We start from the raw sequence: 21,534 nt of genomic DNA, 5'->3' as shown, positions 1-21,534 counted from the left end.
TCAAAGTACAATATAAAAAAGAAAACCACTTGATTTTCTCAGATTATTTACACAGTTGTATGTGCTATTTTTACCTCAACAGCCTGCTCCAGGGATCACTGTCCTTGTTTAAACTGCCTCTGAAAAAGAATGGAGAGCAATTAGTGACAGATCATATACTTTAAGCTGGAAGAGATTAGTAGTCAATCAAATACTCATGCATATCCCTCCCATCGATATGACCACCAAATGAAAGCACGTGTTTTGAGCTTTCCAAAGCTATAACTTACCTCTCTGTGAGGCAAAGCTTCGAGGAGAAAAACGGCTTTGTAATGACTTAATTGCTGCAGCTGGAGGCTAACGTTAGCTTACTTTAGCTTTGACTTTAGCGAATTCGAGGCGAAGACACCGCGTATTCTCGGTCAAATAGCTCACACACTATGCCTCCTAACGACATGTGGAGACGAATAGACGAAAACACATGATTTCAGCTTTCCAAAGATATAAGTTACTTCTCTGTGAGGCAAATCTGAAATGACTTAACAGCCAAAAAAGTGGAGCATAAAGTGACGTTACCTTGATCCAAAGATCGTTCATTTACTAACATTAACTCACACAACTAATATAAGTTGTGACAAGCTGTCTAATATGTAATGATGTTAACCTTACCTTTGAGCTCTTCTATCGTATGTGTCGGGTAGTAACATTATCCACCATGGATGTATAAAGAGAACGGTATCCTATCCACCTGTGGTCTCCTCTTGGTCCCACAATGCAGCGCGATTCAAGTTTTGCAGTAATTTGTTGTGTTACCACAGAGGATGGTTTATCATGGTATATCAGCACTTAATAGCTGAATCTGCTGTTTAAAAATGAAAATTCATGTTCATGTTTATGTTCAGAGACAGCTCTAGTAAATTGTTGAATTTGATAGTTTTATAATTATTAAAACATTAAAATGAGTATTGTCTTTGTTTTCTTTGTTCTTGTTTTGACTTTTAATTTAGCAAATCCAAAGCATGTTTGTGTGGTAAAATCACAGGTAACAAGTCAAATTTGCAATATGTTACAGTATTATCTAAGTTGTAAATTTACAGTAAATTACTGGCTACTGGTTGCATTACTTTTACAATAAAAATGTAAAAATACAGGCAATTGCTGTAATTTACATACAGCAAGATACTGTAATTCCACAGCTACATACTGCTATATCACAGTAATTCCATGGGCATGGCAACTGTGAAGTTACAGTATACAGCTGTAGATGCATTGTATTTTACTGTGAAATATTTACAGTACATTATTGTGAAACATGTACAGTACATTACTGTGAAATATTCACAATAAATTACTGTAAAATTACTGTGAAAGTAATGCAACTAGTAGCCAGTAATTTACTGTAAATTTACAGTGAAAAATGTATTTCATATATATATATATATATATATATATATATATATATATATATATATGTGTATATCTATATATATATGTATATATATATATATATATATATATATATATATATATATATATATGTATGTATGTATGTATGTATGTATATGTGTTCAACTTGAACGCACCTAATGACCTGCACTGTTGTGCGACCCACAGCCGGGGAGTTTTAAAACCAAGAAACAGCTGATCACAGCAGTCAGTCCATCATTTCATCCGCGGACATTAAGATGAGCAACTGGACAGCCGCTGAAATACAGGAGATGCTAGCATCTCCTCGGTCTCTGTAGCTGTTTGGTTGTGTTAGCTTGTTGTTGTGTCAGCAAGCTAAGAACGGTCGCTACTTTCAAATTAAAAGCCCTCCGCTAAGAACCCAGTTCTAAACTCCAATGGGGTGCAATGTAAAGCTCTTATTTTGAAGTCAAATTCGGTGTCATTGTTCACAGCCCAACTTCGAGCTTCACGTCACATGTTTACGCCTACCTCAGAGGCGGCTTTTGGAAAAGGAGGAATATTATGCCTCCGTTCTAGAAAGACAGGCCGGCACATTGCCGCCCTTACCTTGGAGCACATGTGCCACCTTTTCTATCTAAAAAGGGCTAGAGACAGTAGCCATTTTTAGACAGGACACCAAGCCGCCAATTTGCCCGTCCTTTTGGCGGCTCGGTCCGCGGTTTTAGACAGAGGCTGGCAAATTGGGGGTCTGTTTTTGTCCGCCGATTTTACGCCTAGGAGGGTACACTCATTTCCGCCTTGTCTGCTACCTAAATCAGAGGCGGCAATGTGCCGGCCCCTGCGTGAGGTGGGCGGAGGTGTCAATGACCTGCACTGTTGTGTGACCCACAGCCGGGGAGTTTTAAAACCAAGAAACAGCTGATCACAGCAGTCAGTCCATCATTTCATCCACGGACATCAAGATGAGCAACTGGACAGCCGCTGAGATCCAGGAGATGCTAGCGTCTCCTCAGTCTCTGTAGCCTTTTGGTTGTGTTAGCTTGTTGTTTTGTCGGCAAGCTAAGAACAGTCGCTACTTTCACACTAAAAGCCTCCCGCTAAGAACCCAGTTCTAAACTCCAATGGGGTGCAATGTAAAGCTCTTATTTTGAAGTCAAATTCGACGTCATTGTTCACAGCCCAACTTCGAGCTTCGTGTCACGTCACATGTTTACGCCTACCTCAGAGGCAGCTTTGGAAAAGGAGGAATATTACGCCTTTCTATCTAAAAAGGGCTAGTGACAGATAGCGATTTTTGAGAGTTGAGAGATTTGTGACATTTAATGTGTTTGGAGTGTATAGTTAGTGTGTTATGTAGTGTTTGGTGTAGTGTCTTTTGTGTGTAGTGGAGTCGTTTTTTTTATTCAATGACTCAAAACAATGAGGAGATGGCTGAACCTGGAGCAGGCAGGCAGGAGCTGAGGGAGCCCTGAGCTTGAGGCATTGCCTGCATTTAAATGTTAATAGTTACATATAACTTTGTAAATTTCAAACACGTATGCACAAAGTTAGCAAACAACAATTTATCTTTGTAATTATTAATTAACATTATAAGTAATAAAAATGGTTCGTTAAACATATTCTTAACATGTTTTTTTTTTTTTTTTTTTACTGGTTTTCACATTAAAAAAAAAACAAAACTTTTTCCTACTTGGATTTTATGCTTTTTTGTGATTTAGGTCCATTGTGTTAATACAGTATGTCAAAATGAAAAAATAACTGTACAGTCACACATATCGGACTCCCAACAAACCTAAATATCCCTGACGTCCCACCTTCAAACACAGCCTCATTTGGCCATCCATGAAAAAGCTACTTAACCTCCCACTTTTCCATAGGAATACATACTTCCTTACGATGGTGTATTGAAGCCCATAGGGGACTTTATAAAATGATAATTATAATATAAGTTTTGCATTTTCATTTAAATGTTTACTCAAACAATGCACACATATGTAGAAAATACAATTGCAGAATTACTTTTTAAATTTACATTATCACTTTAATAATGTCCCCCATGTGCTTCCATACTGGTGACACGAAATCACTCCACAGATGCTATACTAACACAATTTAAAGCTGTAGCCTGTAACAATTTTTTGGTTATATTTGCTGAAATTGTCATTATGATCTGAGAGTAGAATAAGTTGTGTAAAAATCCACTGTCCGTGGCTCCACCCAGTGGCTGTAATTTGATTTGCAAGGATCGACCGCTCCAGGCTAAATACAACCAATCAGAGCCAAGGGGAGAAGTGTCAATCACTCTCGTGCATAGCTGCTGGCAGCCCCCTCCCTCACGTGCGTATTCGGCAGTGCCCCTTCCCTGCGCAGGCGCAGTGCCTGCTCTTACCCACTGTAAACAATGGCGGAGAACAGACAACAGCAACAGAGCCGGAGAATGCCCCACCATTGCCCACGTCAAAGAGAAGAAATAAGTAGACTGACGAAGAAAAGCAGTGTAAAAACAAAGAATTGGACAGAGCCAGAGAGAAAACAAGAATAAATATAGGAGCGTCATTTCAGAGTTGGAGGGAGCTGTGGGATTTGTAAGGACTCAAGAGCGACGCAGAGTTAGCAGCTTTTCTGCTGGACAGTTAAAGACCCCTGCTTGATATATGTTTCATTCTGTGTTTTAACCACAAGGCTATGGTGGCTGCGGTTACAGTAATACACACAATAGTGCATATGGCCGTACGATGTTGCAGTCGAGCTACGTAGCTTGTTGCTAAATCTAGCTTGTTAGCTTGCACGCTATCTCCGGTGTTTAGCTTTGTGTTCATGGCTACTGGTTAGCAAAAGTGTATTTCAAGTGACCGGGCAGTTATGATAATGTTTGTGTTCAGGACGCTCTGAAGTGGTTGAATTGGTTTAGAGAAATAATCCTAATTGTGCCTCAGAGAAAAAAAGGTTGCACCAGGTAATAATTAGCTGGTAACTTCGTCTACAGCGATGTGATAGTGATAGATGCGATAGTGGCTGTTACTCGGGATATATACAGTGATCGGCATGAGGCACTCTTGGTTATCTGGCTTCCTCTGTTACCATGGTTAAAAGCCTACTCCTGCACGGCAGGCTCCTCTGTGGGGAGGAGCTTTGAAGGCAGGGCTGCAGCGCTGCAGAGATAAAGGAGGAGGGACCTGGGAGCTGTATCATTTAAATATTCTGTCATTTAAACATATATTTAAATATTATGTCCACTTTTTTCTCAAAACTCCAGACTGCAGATTTGAGCCAATTCAAGCCACTGCTTCACATAGTCTAAGTGTGATCACCAGTGACAGCATATCAGCACCTCCACAATCATCTAGCAATAAATCCTAGACTGTATGTATCGAATAACTCAAACCTACATCATCAATTATTTTGATTTGTATTATTTAGTTTGTTTGTATGGTGCATTTCATATGACACACATCCAGTCTGTGTTTTCTGAAGCCATGAACTGAATTGCTCCTGGCAAAAAAAAAGAGGATGTCATGATTTGAAAACCGACCACTCTGTTGACAAGGCAGTACAGTTACAGAATGGATGGAAAAAAAGCTTGCTTAAGGCATGACTGGCTTATCTTTGAGATGACTCGAGACCAGTGGCAACTGCTGCACTTCCTTTAAACTCTTTCTTCTTCCTCTGATACTGATGTGCTACTTCATCATCTATGAGTTAGACTACTAAAGAAATAAAAGCTGAGCTGATACATGTGAACCAAGGTAACTAAAAATGGGGAAATACCCTCAGTCATTAGACAATCATCTAAATCAAAATGCAAAATCACAATCACATTTTTTCCGAAAAAAAGAAATTTCTACATTATGGGATTTAACCTTATCTCTCTTTTGTTTTTCATGACAATTCGATATGTCTCACATACCTCTCTGCACATCAGGTTGATATTCTTTCTTCTACTGCTGTTATCTCTTTCTTTTTACATGTCCCCCTTGTGCTCCTTCTCTCTGTTCTCTAGACACAGTCCAACTCTGTGCCAAATGCAACACAGAGTAGAGAAAGGGAACCACCTCTCTCTCTCCTGTGGATGCTCTTAAACAGCGCAGGGGCGGGGACAAGTGCCACACAGGTTAACTGTTTTTAAACCGGTGCATGCTTTATCAGTCTATGTGACAACTCTAACATGTCAACTCCTTTCATTTTACTTTATGTATATCTGATCATACAAAATGAGATGTATCAAATCAACAACTAAGAGACACATAAGGGAGGAAAAGATGATTATTGGCTTCACACATTCCAAGAGTGTACAGTATGTGTGACTCAGTGTAATACAAGAAAACATATACTCCATGATGTTTCCCATGTTTACAGGCCTACGCTGTCACAATAAGTGTATAAATAGATATAAATTCATAGTTTGCACCCCTGAAAATAACAAAAACAGACCACTTGCTGTCAAACTTCATAAAGCAAGAAGATAAGCTAACTTGAATAAGCCTCATCTAAATGCCATCCATCCATTATCGTCTGCTTATCCGGGGCCGGGTCGCGGGGGCAGCTGCCTGAGCAGGGACACCCAGACTTCCCTCTCCCCGGACACTGCCTCCAGCTCTTCCGGGAGGATCCCAAGGCGTTCCCAGGCCAGCTGAGTGACATAGTCACACCAGCGTGTCCTGGGTCTTCCCCGGGGTCTCCTCCCAGCGGGACATGCCAGGAACACCTCCCGAGGGAGGCGTCCCGGGGGCATCCAAAACAGATGCCCGAGCCACCTCAGCTGGCTCCTCTCGATGTGGAGGAGCAGCGGCTCTACTCCGAGCTCCTCCCGGGTGACAGAGCTCTTCACCCTATCTCTAAGGGAGCGCCCTGCCACCCTGCGGAGGAAACTCATTTCGGCCGCTTGTATCCGGGATCTTATTCTTTCGGTCATGACCCAAAGTTCATGGCCATAGGTGAGGGTCGGAACGTAGATTGACTGGTAAATCTCTTTACCACGACAGACCGATACAACGACCGCATTACTGTGGCCGCTGCACCGATCCTGGCTCAAAGGAGCCAACAAGACCACATCATCCGCGAAAAGCAGAGATGAGATCCAGTGGCTCCCGAACCAGATCCCCTCCGGCCCGTGGCTGCGCCTAGAAATTCTGTCCATAAAAATAATGAACAGAACCGGTGACAAAGGGCAGCCCTGCCGGAGTCCAACATGCACTGGGAACAGGTCTGACTTACTGCCGGCAATGCGAACCAAGCTCCTGCTCCGGTCGTACAGGGACCGTACAGCCCTTAACAGAGGGCCTCCGACCCCGTACTCCTGGAGCACCTCCCACAGAATGCCACGAGGGACACGGTCGAATGCCTTCTCCAAGTCGACAAAACACATGTGGACTGGTTGGGCAAACTCCCATGAACCCTCGAGCACCCTGCGGAGGGTATAAAGCTGGTCCAGTGTTCCACGGCCAGGACGAAAACCGCATTGTTCCTCCTGAATCCGAGGTTCGACTATCTGCCGAATTCTTTCCCAGGGAGGCTGAGGAGTGTGATCCCCCGATAGTTGGAACACACCCTCCGGTCCCCCTTTTTAAATAGGGGGACCACCACCCCGGTCTGCCAGTCCAGAGGCACTGTCCCCGACTGCCACGCGACGCTGCAGAGACGTGTCAGCCAAGACAGCCCCACAACATCCAGAGACTTGAGGTACTCAGGGCGGATCTCATCCACCCCCGGTGCTTTGCCACTGAGGAGCTTCCGAACTATCTCAGTGACTTCGGCTTGGGTGATGGATGGGTCAACCTCTGAGTCCCCAGCCTCTGCTTCCTCTATGGAAGGCGTGTCAGTGGGATTGAGGAGATCCTCGAAGTATTCCTTCCACCGCTCGACGATATCCCCAGTCGAGGTCAACAGCTGCCCACCTCCACTGTAAACAGTGTTGGTGGAGGACTGCTTCCCCCTCCTGAGGCGCCGGATGGTTTGCCAGAATTTCTTCGAGGCCGACCGGTAGTCCTCCTCCATGGCCTCCCCAAACTCTTCTCAGACCCGAGTTTTTGCTTCCGAGACTGCCTGTGCTGCCGCATGCTTGGCCTGCCGGTACCCGTCAGCTGCCTCAGGAGTCCCCCGGGCCAGCCAGGCTCGGTAGGACTCCTTCTTCAGCTTGACAGCAACCCTTACTTCCGGGGTCCACCACCGGGTTCGAGGACTGCCGCCGCGACAGGCACCGGAGACCTTACGGCCACAGCTCCGGACAGCCGCGTCAACAATGGAAGTGGAGAACATGGTCCATTCGGACTCAATGTCACTAGCCTCCCTTGGGATCTGGTCAAAGCTCTCCCGGAGGTAGGAGTTAAAGATCTCCCTGGCAGAGGGTTCTGCCAGACGTTCCCAGCAGACCCTCACGATACGTTTGGGTCTGCCAGGTCTGTCCGGCTTCCTCTGCCGCCAGCGGATCCAACTCACCACCAGGTGGTGATCAGTTGACAGCTCAGCCCCTCTCTTCACCCAAGTGTCCAAGCCATATGGCCGGAGGTCAGATGACACGACCACAAAGTCGATCATTGATCTCCGGCCTAGGGTGTCCTGGTGCCACGTGCACATATGGACACCCTTATGCTTGAACATGGTGTTCGTTATGGACAAACTGTGACTAGCACAGAAGTCCAGTAACAAAACACCACTCGGGTTCAGATCGGGGAGGCCGTTCCTCCCAATCACACCCCTCCAGGTAACACTGTCACTGCCCACGTGGGCGTTGAAGTCCCCCAGGAGAACGACGGAGTCCCCGGTTGGAGCACTCTCCAGTACCCCTCCCAGGGACTCCAAGAAGGCCGGGTACTCTGCACCGCTGTTCGGCCCATAAGCCGAGACAACGGTGAGAGTCCTATCCCTGACCCGAAGGCGCAGGGAAACGACCCTCTCGTTCACCGGGGAGAACTCCAACACATGGCGGCTGAGCTGGGGGGCTATAAGCAAGCCCACACCAGCTCGCCGCCTCTCACCGCGGGCAACTCCAGAGTAGAAGAGAGTCCAGCCTCTCTCAAGGAGTTGGGTTCCAGAGCCCAGACTGTGCGTGGAGGTGAGCCCGACTATTTCTAGCCGGTACCGCTCGACCTCCCGCACCAGCTCAGGCTCTTTCCCCCCCAGCGAGGTGACATTCCATGTCCCCATGGCTTGAGTCACCATCCGGGGATTGGGCCACTGGGGCCCCCGCCCACGACTGCCACCCATATCCCACTGCACCGGCCCCTTCTGAACCCTCCCGCGAGTGGTGAGCCCAACCCCAGGCCTGGCTCCAGAGTGGGGCCCCGGTGACGCCGATCCGGGCGACGTGCACGTCCTCGTTGTTCTTTCTGTCATCAGGGGTGAGTGAACCGATCTTAGTCTGACCCGTCACCTAGGACCTGTTTGCCTTGGGAGACCCTACCAGGGGCATTAAGCCCCGGACAACATGGCTCCTAGGATCATTCGGGTGCTCAAACCAAACATGGATCGCACGCAGGAAAACCAGAAGAAACTAAATTCTTCTTATATAAATAAGACATTTTGTCTACACAAAGAAATTCTTCAGTTAACAGTAAAAGAGCACCAAGTATCGTCTTTTCTCCAAAACACACCTCTACGACTATAAAACACCTGCTGAAGGCCAGGCAGCCAACAGGTATTGTAGAGTATTTGCCGTTTTTCACTTTTAACTGAAAGCTAAGCTCCAGAATGAACTCTGAACCGAAAAGAAAAATTGCAAATCTTCCTTAAACAGGATCATATATAAACAAGTTAAATTTAAGGCTTTTTTTTTTTTTTTGAACTTTTTATTGTTATCATCAAGGTAAAACACATGAAGAAGTACAGTAATCATACTCGCCTCAGTTTAAAATCCACTCAAACCATATTCTATTAACTTTAGTCATATACATACAATATCTAATACATAAGTGTACTTGCAAAACCAAAACAAGTGTTGACGCAAAATTGGAAAAATAAATAAATAATTAAATAAAAACAATAATACATAATAAAACAACCAAAACACAACATATGTGAATAAAATAAATACAATTTATGTATATAAAAAAAAAAAAAAAAAAAAAAAAAAAAGGTGTTTAGAGCTCAGGTATCGCTTGCATTATCGGTTTCCATCTTCTCTCAAATCTTTCTAGTTTCAGTTGTAGCCTTGCTGTAGTTTTTTCCATAATAAAAACCTTTTTCACTCTGTCTGTCCATTGCATTATGTTGGGGGGATGTGGCTTCAACCAATTGATTGTGATTATTTTCTTTGCTATCAAAAGCAGGACTCTCAATAAGTATCTACTATCTCTGTCTATCAAGTCCTCGGGCAATATTCCAATTATAGACAGGGTTAAGTCCAGATGTAGATCAATACCCAGAATTCTTTTTATTTCTATTTTCACACATTTCCAAAAGTCTATGATCTTTGGGCAGTCCCAAAATATATGAGTGAAGTCACCCACCATGTCACAGTTCCTCCAACATAAATCTGATGTTTTACTATATTTTGCGGTAACAGATGGGGTGTTAAAGTAACGCATCTTCACTTTCCAATCAAACTCCCTCCATGTTGGACTGTTAGTTAGTTTATGCCCAGACCTGAACGATTCCTCCCACTCATCATCCGTTATTATTACATTTGCTTCCAATTCCCATCTTTCTTTAACATCCATATTATTGTCATTAGATTCATATTGTAGTGCTTTATATATTTTTGAAATCAGCCCTTTTTTTGGCTCTTCCTCTGTTAATGACATGAGCAGTTCTTCAACTTTGGTTGGTTCTTTGAATATTTTTTCCGATTCACTACGTTTCTGGAGGTAATGTCTCAATTGCAAATATTTATAAAAATCATTATTTGGTAAATTAAATTCCTGCTTGAGTTGTTCAAATGATTTCAAAATTTGCCCTGTAAAAAGTTGTGCCATATATATTAACCCTTTGTTAGTCCATTTCTCAAATCCTACATCCATAGTACATGGTACAAAGTCTGGGTTTTTGGCTATTTTTGTCGCTTTGCTTACCGAGTTTGATATATTTAATTTCTTTTGTATTGTCGACCATATTTTCATTGTTTCTATAATTAGCTCATTTTTAATTTTAAGCTTCTTTTGTATCGATCTGGTTACAAATGGTAGTGACTCCAAAGACATAGTAGGACAGGCCCTCTGCTCCATCTCCACCCATATTGCATCTTTGTCTTTAGTTATCCATAATATAAGAGCTCTAAGTTGAGCGGCCCAATAATAGTTCCTTAGGTTTGGTAAATTTAGCCCTCCCTTATTTTGGGGGGCTAAAAGTGTCTTATATTTAATTCTTGCTTTTTTGTTTTGCCATAGAAATTTTGTCATTCTTTTGTCCAGCATTTTAAAGGTGGAGCCCGAAATCATAACGGGAAGTGACTGAAACAGGAACAATAGTCTTGGCAAGATATTCATTCTAATTGTTTCTACCCTCCCACTGAGAGTCAGGGGTAAAATCGTCCATCTATCCAAGTCTTTTTTAATTTCCTTTATCAGTTTTCCATAATTTGCATCATATAACTGTGAAACATTAGGAGTAATAATAACACCCAGATATCTAAACCCTTTGTCAGTCCATTTAAACCCCACCTTTTCTTTTATCTCTGCTGGACATTTACCTGAGATCATCATAGCGACCGATTTGCTTTCATTAGTCAAATATCCTGAAATTTTTCCGTATTCTCCCAGACTTTCCAAAAGGGCTGAAATCGAAAGGGATGGGTCATTTAAAAGTATTAATAAATCATCTGCAAACAATGATATTTTATGTTCCACCCCCCCTTCATCCCTTATTCCCAATATTTGATTGTTTTGTCTTATTGATTCGGCCAATGGTTCAATACTTAAAGCGAATAACAGTGGACTCAAACAATCCCCTTGTCTGACTCCTCTTTTGAGGAGGAAGAAGTCTCAGCAACATCCATTAATTCTGATCCGTGATTTGGGGTCTTTGTAAATTATTTTTACCCATTCTATAAAATTATGGGGAAATCCAAAAGCTGATAGAGCCTGGTACAAAAAGCTCCATTTCACCCTGTCGAAAGCCTTCTGGGCATCCAGACTGAGCATCATAGAAGTCTGGCATTTGTATTTGGCACTTGAAATAATGTTTAATATTCTTCTAATGTTGTTTGCTCCCTGCCTACCAGGAATGAACCCTGTTTGATCTATTTTGATTAGTTTAGTTATGTATTTTTGTATTCGTTTTGCCATTATGCTTGTAAGGATCTTCAAATCATTGCAGAGTAGACTTACAGGTCTATATCCTTCACACAGAGTTGGATCTTTCCCTTCTTTATGCAAGACTGATATGATGGCCTCTGACCATGACTTAGGTGGCTCCCCAGATGTTAGGGTATAGTTAAATACTTTACATAGCACAGGTGTTATCTCCTCTCTAAAACTTTTGTAAAACTCTCCTGGAAATCCATCAGTCCCAGGTGATTTATTATTTTTTAGAGTTTTTATAGTGTCCACTATTTCCTGTGTAGAAACTGGGCGAGTCATTTCAGATGCCTCTTCACTTGACAGAGTTGTTAAATTAATTTTTTCAAGAAAGGCTTTTGTGTCCTTATCATTGTGGTCAGATTCAGAGTCATCATACAAGCCCTTATAATACTCCGCAAAGGCCTCTGCAATTTCTTTAGGTTTTACAGCCATATGTTTAGATGTGGGATGTTTTATTTTTGATATTATTCTATTTGTTTGGGCCTTTCTAAGTTGGAATGCTAATAGGCGACTAGCTCTATTACCCATTTCGTAGTATCTCTGGCTTGTAAAACGTAGAGATCCTTCTGCTTTAAATGTTAAGAGCTCATCTAACTTCTCTCTGGTTGTTTTTAAATCACGAAATATGGATTCATCTGACGTTCTTTTATGTTCCATCTCCAATTCTTTAATCTTATTCTCCAATTCATTTTGCTTTTTTAGTCGAGCTTTCTTTAATCGAGATGATATTTCTATTATTTTCCCTCGTATCACTGCTTTCCCTGCTTCCCATAATATCGATGGGGTTACCTCACCGTTATCATTTATTTGATAATACTCCTTTAAATTCTGCTTTATTTCTTTTACTACACTTTCACTCGACAGAATGGATACATTCATCCTCCAATATCTGAAAGGGTGCTCATTACCTAAATCTATGGTCAGGGTAACAGGTGCATGGTCACTTATAGTAATATTTTCTATTCCACTTTTCAATACTTTGTGTATATGTTGTTGTGATACATAAAAAAAAATCTATCCTTGAATAGCTACCATGCGGATTTGAATAAAATGTATAGTCTCTCCTCTTTGGATTGTTATCCCTCCATGGATCAGTAAGACCGAGCTCTTTAGTCATATTATTCAACACTGTAGATTTTCTTGTGCTTGGTCCCTGATCTGGGGGAAACCTGTCTAATCTGCCATTTTGTATTGCGTTAAAATCTCCCCCCATCAGCACCATCCCCTTTGCTTCACTTGTTATTATTTTAGCCAGGTGTTTAAAAAATGTCTCTTTCTCCTCATTTGGGGCATATACATTTAGTATCGAGATAATCATGTCTCCTACAGATCCTACAATCATTACATATCGTCCAGTAGTATCTTTGATCTCTTTTTCAACCTTAATTGGTGTACCTTTACCAATTAAAATAGCTACCCCTCTCCTTTTGCCATATGAGGCATAAAATACCTGGTTCACCCATTCCCTTTTTAATTTCTTATGTTCAGTGTCTGTCAAATGAGTCTCTTGAAGTAAAGCTATTGAACATTGTAATTTTTTCAGTTGACTCAGTATCTTTTTCCTCTTAATGGGATGATTTAAACCATGTACATTGTATGACACAAAATTAAGCTTATTCATATTATTATCCAATGAGACCCACAAGCTCTACACCTTACACAAAAGAAAGAAACTGCATAAAACCTTGCATAATAAAGAAAACAAAAACAGTACATCTCCATCAGAACCAGGAACACTGTAAAACCTGAACATGAACGTGTGTCTTCCAAAAGTCCCATCTTCAGAGAGTCGTGGCGTTTTCTCTCTGGGGAGAAGCACTGTCTGCAATCACAACCTAAGGTTGTTAAGAACTCAAAGTTTTAAATTCACTCTTCATAAAACCAATATTTCTGTCAGTTGAACAACTAGTGCTTGAACTAGCTTTTCTTTCATGTTCACCAGACCTTGTAGTGAAGGCAGATATGAGGATGAATCCCTCTTCTTACCTATTCATTACAACACCTAACCTTTTTTCTTTATTTTTTCTTTTTTTCTTTATTTTTTTATTATTTATTTATTTTTTTTGTTTGTTTGTTCTTACGGTATCAGTAGAGGTGTTGAATTTACTCCATAAGGGCATGTACGTCTTCTTCTGTGATGTGGGGCCATCTCCGCCTCCCTCTCCGTCCTGTCGCCGTGGTCCAGCTGCTCTGCGTCATTGCTCTCTGCAGCCTCTCCATCCTGTCTTCGTCAAGATTAATCCCCATGTCCTTTAACATAGGCGCTGCTTCCGCTAGTGTGGCAAATGTCTTTGTCCCTGAGTCCAAAAACATTTTCAGCTGGGCTGGGTAGGGGGACTGTGCCTTCACGTTTTTCTCCTTCAATTTTTTGATGACGTCCCTCACCTGTTTCCTCTTCTTCTGGACCTCCGTCGTGTAGTCTTGATTAAAGTAGATGGTTTGTCCCTCGTATGTAGTCTTCTGTTTCCATGCTTGGCGTATCACATATTCCTTAACTTTGTAATCCAAAAAGCGCACAATGATCGCTCTCGGTGGAGCCGCGCTGTCCTTGGGTTTAGCCACCAGTGACCGATGCGCCCTCTCGATGCGTATTTCCATGTCGTCTGCGATCTGGATTTTGGACTTAATAAGTCCCGTTATGAAGTCTATGGTATCGTTCTTCTCTGCGCCCTCTGGGATGCCGTGAATCCGTATATTGTTGCGTCTCATTCTTGACTCCAAGTCATCGCACTTAACAGATAGTTTTGCCGTTTGCTGGAGTAGGAAAGCAGCGGAGCGCTCCAGCCGTGTCGCCCTGTCCTCTGTATTTCCAATTCTTTCTTCCATGTGCCCCGCTCTTTGCTCCAGGGATGCTGTTCTTTCCATCAGCTCCTTCATGTTCGTCTCGAGTCTCGCCATGGCTCTCTTGTTGTCACTTGCTGCTTCAGCATGCTCCTGTCTTAGTTTGCGCAGCTCCATTAATATGACCGAGTCATGTTCGCTGCTAGCTGACTCTCGCCGCTCCGTCTCTGGGCTCACTCCCTCCGCCGACCCGGTCTCACTTTTCTTTGCCCCGTCCTCCTCTCCAAGCTTCCCTATCTTTACCATATTTTCCACCAACTTTGTTTGTTGACTTATTTTCCCGAATTGCGATCTTTCTGCCGTTTTTGCCGTTTTAATAGCTAGTCTTAATTGGTTATCTTCAGAGTTACTTTCCCCGCTACCGTCTACAACATGGCGCCACCGGAAGTCAAATTTAAGGCTTTTTAAATTCCCTTTTAAATGAAATTAAGTTCAAATCTGAGTGGATAAAAAGCCATTATTATTATTATTATTATTATTATCATTATTAATTACGATATTCAGAGCATTTTTCATATCAGCTGACAATATCCGAGAAATCAAAATTGACTTTTGCAAAATAAAGTAACTAGAACTACTACTGTTCTTTTGACGGAGAAAACAAATTATATATTTGTGTATATATGTATATATATATATATATGTATGTATATGTATATATATGTATATATTAGGGCCGGGACTCGATTAAAAAAATTAATCGAATTAATCAGAGGCTTTGTAATTAATTCATCAAAATTAATCGCATTTTAATCGCATATAAATATTTGACCTGAGAACAGTGAGAAGCAATTTTTTTCACATGGATTTTAGTATACCATTGAATAATGACTGAATACAGAAGCTTAAGCAACAAAACATTGTTTTTGTTTTTTCAAGACCAACAGACCAGTGCAATTTTTTAATATTTTTTTGGCCTTTTATGGCTTTATTGACAGAACAGCTGAAGATATGACAGGAAACAGGGAGAGAGAGAGGGGAAGTGACACGCAGCAAACGGACCCAGGCCGGGAGTCGAACCTGGGTCCGCTGCAGAGCCTCGGCACATGGGACGTGCGCTCTACCCACTGAGCTAAACACTGCCTCGATCAATGCAATTTTTGCCATAAAGTGCAGCAATAGCATGCTCTTATCTACGCTGCCATCCGTCCACTTTTGAAAACAAAATTCCCCATCCACGGGGCCAACCAAAGCAGTCTCATCTGCTTCTTCGTTCATTGTTGTTGTCTGAAGTCACGAACGTTAGTTGATGCTCCAGTATAATCGGTACCCCTGAAACTCTTCCAGTGAGAAACGTTCCGCGGTGTGTGTATATATATGTGTATATATATATTTATGTGTATATATATATATATATGTGTATATATATATGTATATATATACATATATATATATATATATATATATATATATATATATATATATATATATGTATATATATGTATATGTATATATTAGGGCGGTCAAAGTTAACGCGTTAATAACGCGTTAACTTTGACAGTTAATAACGCGTTAACGCAACATCCTCTTAACGCCGTTAATTTTTTTAACGCGCGATTAACGCTCGGTATAAAAAAACAAAAAACAAAACGCGCATTGAAAGATTTACGGCCGTCAGTGGCACCTGTAGTCTTGATCCAGAGGGTGGCAGAAAGGGAATCAGAAGAAGATGCAGCTGGGTTGGGGGTTCGGGAAAAACAAGGTGGACTGAAAATGAGGAAATGGAGAAAGGACTTACCGTAAAATACCAAATAATAGCCGGGGGGTTTAGTTGTTTCAATCACTTAACAGACCAAAAGGCAATTTGAGACAGGCGTTTAATTCCTTCCTCACAATAATCCTGGATGAAAACATTACAAACTTCTCCAGCTTCTCGGTGAATTCTCTGGCATCCTCCTGTAAGTGAAGTTGTTGCGCGGAGGAAACGATTCAGCCAACCAGCACTCGCTGCAAACTCCTCATCTCTGCTGTCACTCACGGTGGCGGACATTTGTTTCTCCATCTTCCTGATCATTCTGCGGGACACTCTCTCGTGGCGTGCCCGTTTGCTGATAACTCATCCCCGCATGTTTATCTCAGGCTCCTCGCTAGCCTTCTTCCTCCCTCCAGCAGGCAGCCTGGCCCTGTTGATGTCCTCCTCGGACAGACGCTCAAGCTCCGTTTCTCTCACTCTCTTCTGGTCGACAGAGAAACGTCTAGCGGCTGCTTCTCCCGAGTTTTCCTCTGCATATTTTAACAGAAAGTTTGAATTTCAAGAGGTACTTTTTATTGTTTTGCTGCACCGGAGCCATGGCGATCATCAGTGTGATACTGACTGACAGAAAGCAGCACACTGCGTGAAAAAGGCGAAGAAGACAAACGTGCAGTGTCAGTGGACACCTCTTCTTCCTTCATTTTTTAAAAAATAAAAAATTAGACCCGACATTTATTTGGAACCAGCGGTTATTTACCAAAATATACATCTGCACCGGCGTTTAAAGGGACCCTGTGGATAATTGAAACCCATATATTATTTGGTCATTTACGGTATGAACGGCAAACTACTTTCGAAACACTGCCAGATGGTTCGGTCGATAGGACAAAAGTTATCTGCATGTACTATCTACATGAAATGAGTTACCATCGAAGTACATTGAGTCTCAAATATCACTTGCAAGCCAAACACAGGGCAGATGCAGAGAGCCCCCCCCCCCGCCAAAAATGTTCATAATGCAAGCATATTTGCCCTTTCTTATGTTGTTAAAAGTATTAAGAACATTAAAAAATACATCAAGGTACATTTAGAACAGAAAAAAATGTGCCAAAAAAATTGCGATTAATTTGCGATTAATCGCGAGTTAACTATGGACAAAATGCGATTAATCGCGATTAAAAAAAATTAATCGTTTGACAGCCCTAGTATATATATGTATATATGTATATATATGTATATATGTATATATATATATATAAATATATATATATATGTGTATATATGTATACACAAAAATACATCAGAAATAAAGTAAAAATGTATACACACACATATATATACACATATATACACACATACACACATACATATATATATATATGTATATATATATATATATATGTATGTGTGTATATATGTGTATATATGTGTGTATACATTTTTACTTTATTTCTGATGTATTTTTGTACTTCATCTATCTGGAAAAACCAAAGCAGTCGCACTCGGTTAAATGCAAGCCTTTTATCACCGATCAAGACCGTCTCATAATTTGTATTAATTAATAAATCACATCACTTCACTCCATTGAAATTCAACATAATTGAATAAAGTGTTAGGGTATATGGTTATATTCAAGATAATGACGGAATTCTCATTTTTGGTTGAACTGTTCCTCAAATCGCAGGTATGTAAAGATGCAAAATAAATACTTTGAAGTAATTACATTGAGTTGAGATAGAAGAGTAACCATGTGTAAGTTTCGGCATGTACTGATGATAATATCACACCAATCTTAAGGAAAGCACATCATTTTAAATACATTTCCAAAGAGGAAAAAGAAAAGACACTTTTGGAAGGGTCATGACCTGGGAACACAGAAACAAAAGGTAAAGTCAGGAGGGTATCAAAAGTGCACGTACAGTGGAGGAGTAAGAGTCAATCAGATTAGGAGCGGAAAGGATAAGTGTGCTTTAATGCTCGGTGAAGAGGTATGAATGGACTGTCTGTGGTCACATTCACTCAATGACCCTTCAGTTAGAGGAACCCTAGTTGATCATGCTAAAGCTCAGAGCAGCCACAGGTTGCACATGGCACAAACCTGGTGCAGGAGAGTGGGCCCGTTGTGGTGAGCATAGGGCAAGTTCTGATGGGTAAGAAGAGAAAGTAGTGGTTAGTCCTAGAGGGCTCAAGAGTCCAGTTAGTCAGCACTAAGATGTCACCTCAGACAGGAACAAGGCAATGATTTTGATGAGTGAGGTGTGAACATTCGATGAAACAGATTTCTTTGTCATCTTCTTGATTACAAAGGGCTTCAGATAAAAATTGATGCCATGTCATATCACTCCCCTATTGATCTTTCCCGCACTACTAAAGAGTCTACTGTGAGACTGAGCAAAGTCAGCCTGAGCTTCTGACTATAAAATGTGCAAAAGCTTTCAAGATCCTAAAAAAATAGGTCATGTTTTGGAAGCAAAGGCAATCTAACACCAATACTTCTCTCTTGAGGCAGCTGTTGCCAGTGATTGTGGCTCAGGTATGACTGATATTCTCAGCTTAAATCAAGAAATGTATGAAGGAACCTTGATTCAACAGATAAAGCTTCTTCAATGTTAGGTTTTAGATAAAGGAGAAAGATTCCTTGAAATAGAAACTTTTGATGCAAACACCCACCAGAGCTCCCAGGGCTTGGACGCTTTAAGAATTTGGCACCTTTGAGACATTGAGAGGTCTCCGACCATGAGTCACTGTCTCTACAGCCCTCGAGTAGATAGTGCTGCTGCTGACCTTAATCAGAGGAGACATGTCACCAGTCAAAGCTGTCTGATCCACTACATGTTAACTGAGAGATGGTTGGCAGGCAGTCTTTGGTACATGTGAATTAGCATGAACATGCCCTGCATGGTTTATTACAATATACATGCTAAAGCTAAAGGACAAAGCGACACACAAGCCAGTTTAAAACAAATATAATTTTGTTTGTTGAATAATATGTTACTTCCCTCTCAGAACTATTTTCAGACTTAGAACTTTCTGTCAGTAAGAACACTTCAAATCACCATTTGTCCTTGGCCTTAAAAAAAACAAAGACTATTTTTAATGTATGGCACATAACTGTGTCTATTTAAAGATAGCACAGAAAGAGAAAATATGTAGAACTGTTTATATACTGTAACACTTCTCAATCACTAATCAGACCCACAAACTCAAAGAACATTATTTCCCATTACCACCCCCTACAGTTACAGACTTAAGCACATATTTTTTTCTTTTTCCAAATATCTGATTATTACTAATACTGAAAAAAAACACAGTGCATACCTTCCTGAAAAACTGAAACCATTAAAGGACACTCACTGAGGCTCATGGAGCTCTTATTCAGAAGGTGAAACCTGACAAAAGAAGTGACCACTTAATTTAAATCTTATCCAAAAGAGAACCATGTTAGAGTTCCTCAGTGCTTTCAGTCATGTGCAGTGTGATGATACGACATAAGAATCCTTAGGATCTGAAAATGTCAAACCATGAAATGAAAAGTGACCTTGCATTGTTTCCCAGTTTAAGAACGAGATTTCTGTCTCCGAGTTGAAGCATGCTGGAACAATCTTTCTTGTGCCGCATAGATCCCAACTTCACTGCTATGGTACATATTGATGAAGATGTCACAACACAGGGGCAGAGCCACCTCAGAGACCAATAAAGTATTTAAAACACTGCCTCTAATTCATATGTTTGACACTTTAATTAATGAACATGTTTAATGTAAAACCATTCAAAATACAGTTTTCCTGCAAGGTTTATAGGGACAGCAATCCTAAAAGTATAGGAAGTAGGCATCAAAATATTCTTTTAGGCTCCTATATTACTTGTCTTTGTCCTAGATATGGTATGTGGGCTGTTTCCAACAAATACAGTGTGGTCTTCTTTATTTTATTAGCTCTTTATTTCACCATATCTGAAAAGAGAATTCTGTGGGATGTAACATTCAACAGAATTGAATACTGGAAGTGTTGTGACAGTGATGTGTGAATAAAGTTAGCAGTGAAGCACATGGTGAGCCATGCCTTGGCCTGATTATAACCATATCACTCAGTTGGTAGAGGAGACATGCCTAAGCATTGTCCTGTGTATGTTTGTGTGGAGTCACCTTCAGGTCTGTACTGGGCAATGATGGTGACCACCTGTCCAGCTCCTTTCAGTGCCGCTGCAGCTTGTTCATGTGTTGCTCCTCGGAGGTCAATGCCATTTACCTGAACAGGGAACAATCACAGGAATATATCGTGGACATTTCTGTTTTATTGGACAACTGCAACATAAATGAGCCATACTTTATTCTGAACCAGTACAATTGCATGACATCCTTTAAAGGTGTTAATTTGTAGAATATGGCCAGAATTTGAAGATAGCTCCAAAAACCCAAGGGTTGGCAGGTAACCAGTACAAACAACAACTGCTGCCCTCTTGCTAACTTGCATGTAGCTAGCGTATGGTAATAAGCTCATGGCTCAGTTAGCTGTGGAGCCAGTGGTCCTAGAGTTTGTTTGGACCAAGAACTCGGACCACAGGGGGAGTCATCACAGGCGTCAGGTATTTAGCAGCTTGATAGTGGACACAGATGAACAACAAAATGGGACCGGACACTGCCCCAAAGACCGACAGAGGTCAGTTTGACGACCAAGGATACATTGCAGCTCATTAACACTAACTTGTCAGTGTGGGCTCCATTTAAGCCACATTGAAATGGGCATCTCAAAGAGGGAAATCCAAGTGTGGCTTAGTTTCTGTTGCTTTAGTCAAGAGGATTTACACAGTTTCACACGTTTATGTCTGACACCAGTTCATGTGCTGTACTTCAGCTGTGGCAATGGCTACAGACCAAAGACACTCAGGTGTGAGTGCAGATAGAGCCAACATTTGACATATAAATAGTTTGTTTATAGATGCAGCAATGTCAAGGTCAACATGTGGGGAGAGATAGGGGAAGTTATTAGATTTCATAACCAGGACCCTGCACCTTAACTACCTGCTTTCATCAAGGCAGACAAAGGTTCTGACTGGTTGCAAATTGAGGCGAACAGTTCAATGTTGATTTAACAATGTGTAGTTATATAGAACAACAACCCTAGAATGAAATGAGACAGTCTAATCTGTTGCACATTGTGGCAATAGTGTGGGAGGCGAACTGTTAAAAGGAACCATATTGAGGCAGAACAATCACTTCCTCCCAGCCACTGGAAGACGATGTTCATCATCTCAGTGAGCAATCCTACATACATTCAATTTGTTATTAGTTGTACAAACAATGTTGTAAACAATGCAGGATGTGTTCCTAAAACCTACAATTGTAAAGAAACTGATTTATTTGGAGATAATGTGCAACAC

General features: G+C 41.4%; 1 protein-coding gene and 1 long non-coding RNA gene across 17 annotated transcripts in view; both read right to left on the bottom strand.

The window, feature by feature from the left end:
- Positions 1 to 1,295, bottom strand: part of LOC115594539 (uncharacterized) — a 3,626-nt gene extending 2,331 nt beyond the window's left edge. Inside the window, exon 1 of the long non-coding RNA XR_003986512.1 lies at positions 75 to 1,295. This is a non-coding gene — a long non-coding RNA (uncharacterized LOC115594539). The remainder of the gene's footprint in view (positions 1 to 74) is intronic.
- Positions 1 to 21,534, bottom strand: part of dlg2 (discs, large homolog 2 (Drosophila)) — a 216,801-nt gene that overhangs the window by 64,469 nt on the left and 130,798 nt on the right. For 7 of the 16 annotated variants that reach the window (XM_030438659.1, XM_030438669.1, XM_030438668.1 and 4 more), the window contains one exon: positions 20,300 to 20,402. In XM_030438659.1, coding sequence (XP_030294519.1) covers positions 20,300 to 20,402 — 103 coding nt within the window. Of the gene's footprint in view, positions 1 to 18,253; positions 18,299 to 18,825; positions 18,940 to 20,299; positions 20,403 to 21,534 lie in introns of all 16 variants that reach the window. The other 9 variants (XM_030438654.1, XM_030438655.1, XM_030438662.1 and 6 more) reach the window with 2 other exon arrangements.

Source organism: Sparus aurata, chromosome 13, assembly GCF_900880675.1.
Source record: "Sparus aurata chromosome 13, fSpaAur1.1, whole genome shotgun sequence".
Classification (NCBI taxonomy): domain Eukaryota; kingdom Metazoa; phylum Chordata; class Actinopteri; order Spariformes; family Sparidae; genus Sparus; species Sparus aurata.
This window is presented reverse-complemented; position numbering and strand designations above follow the sequence as displayed.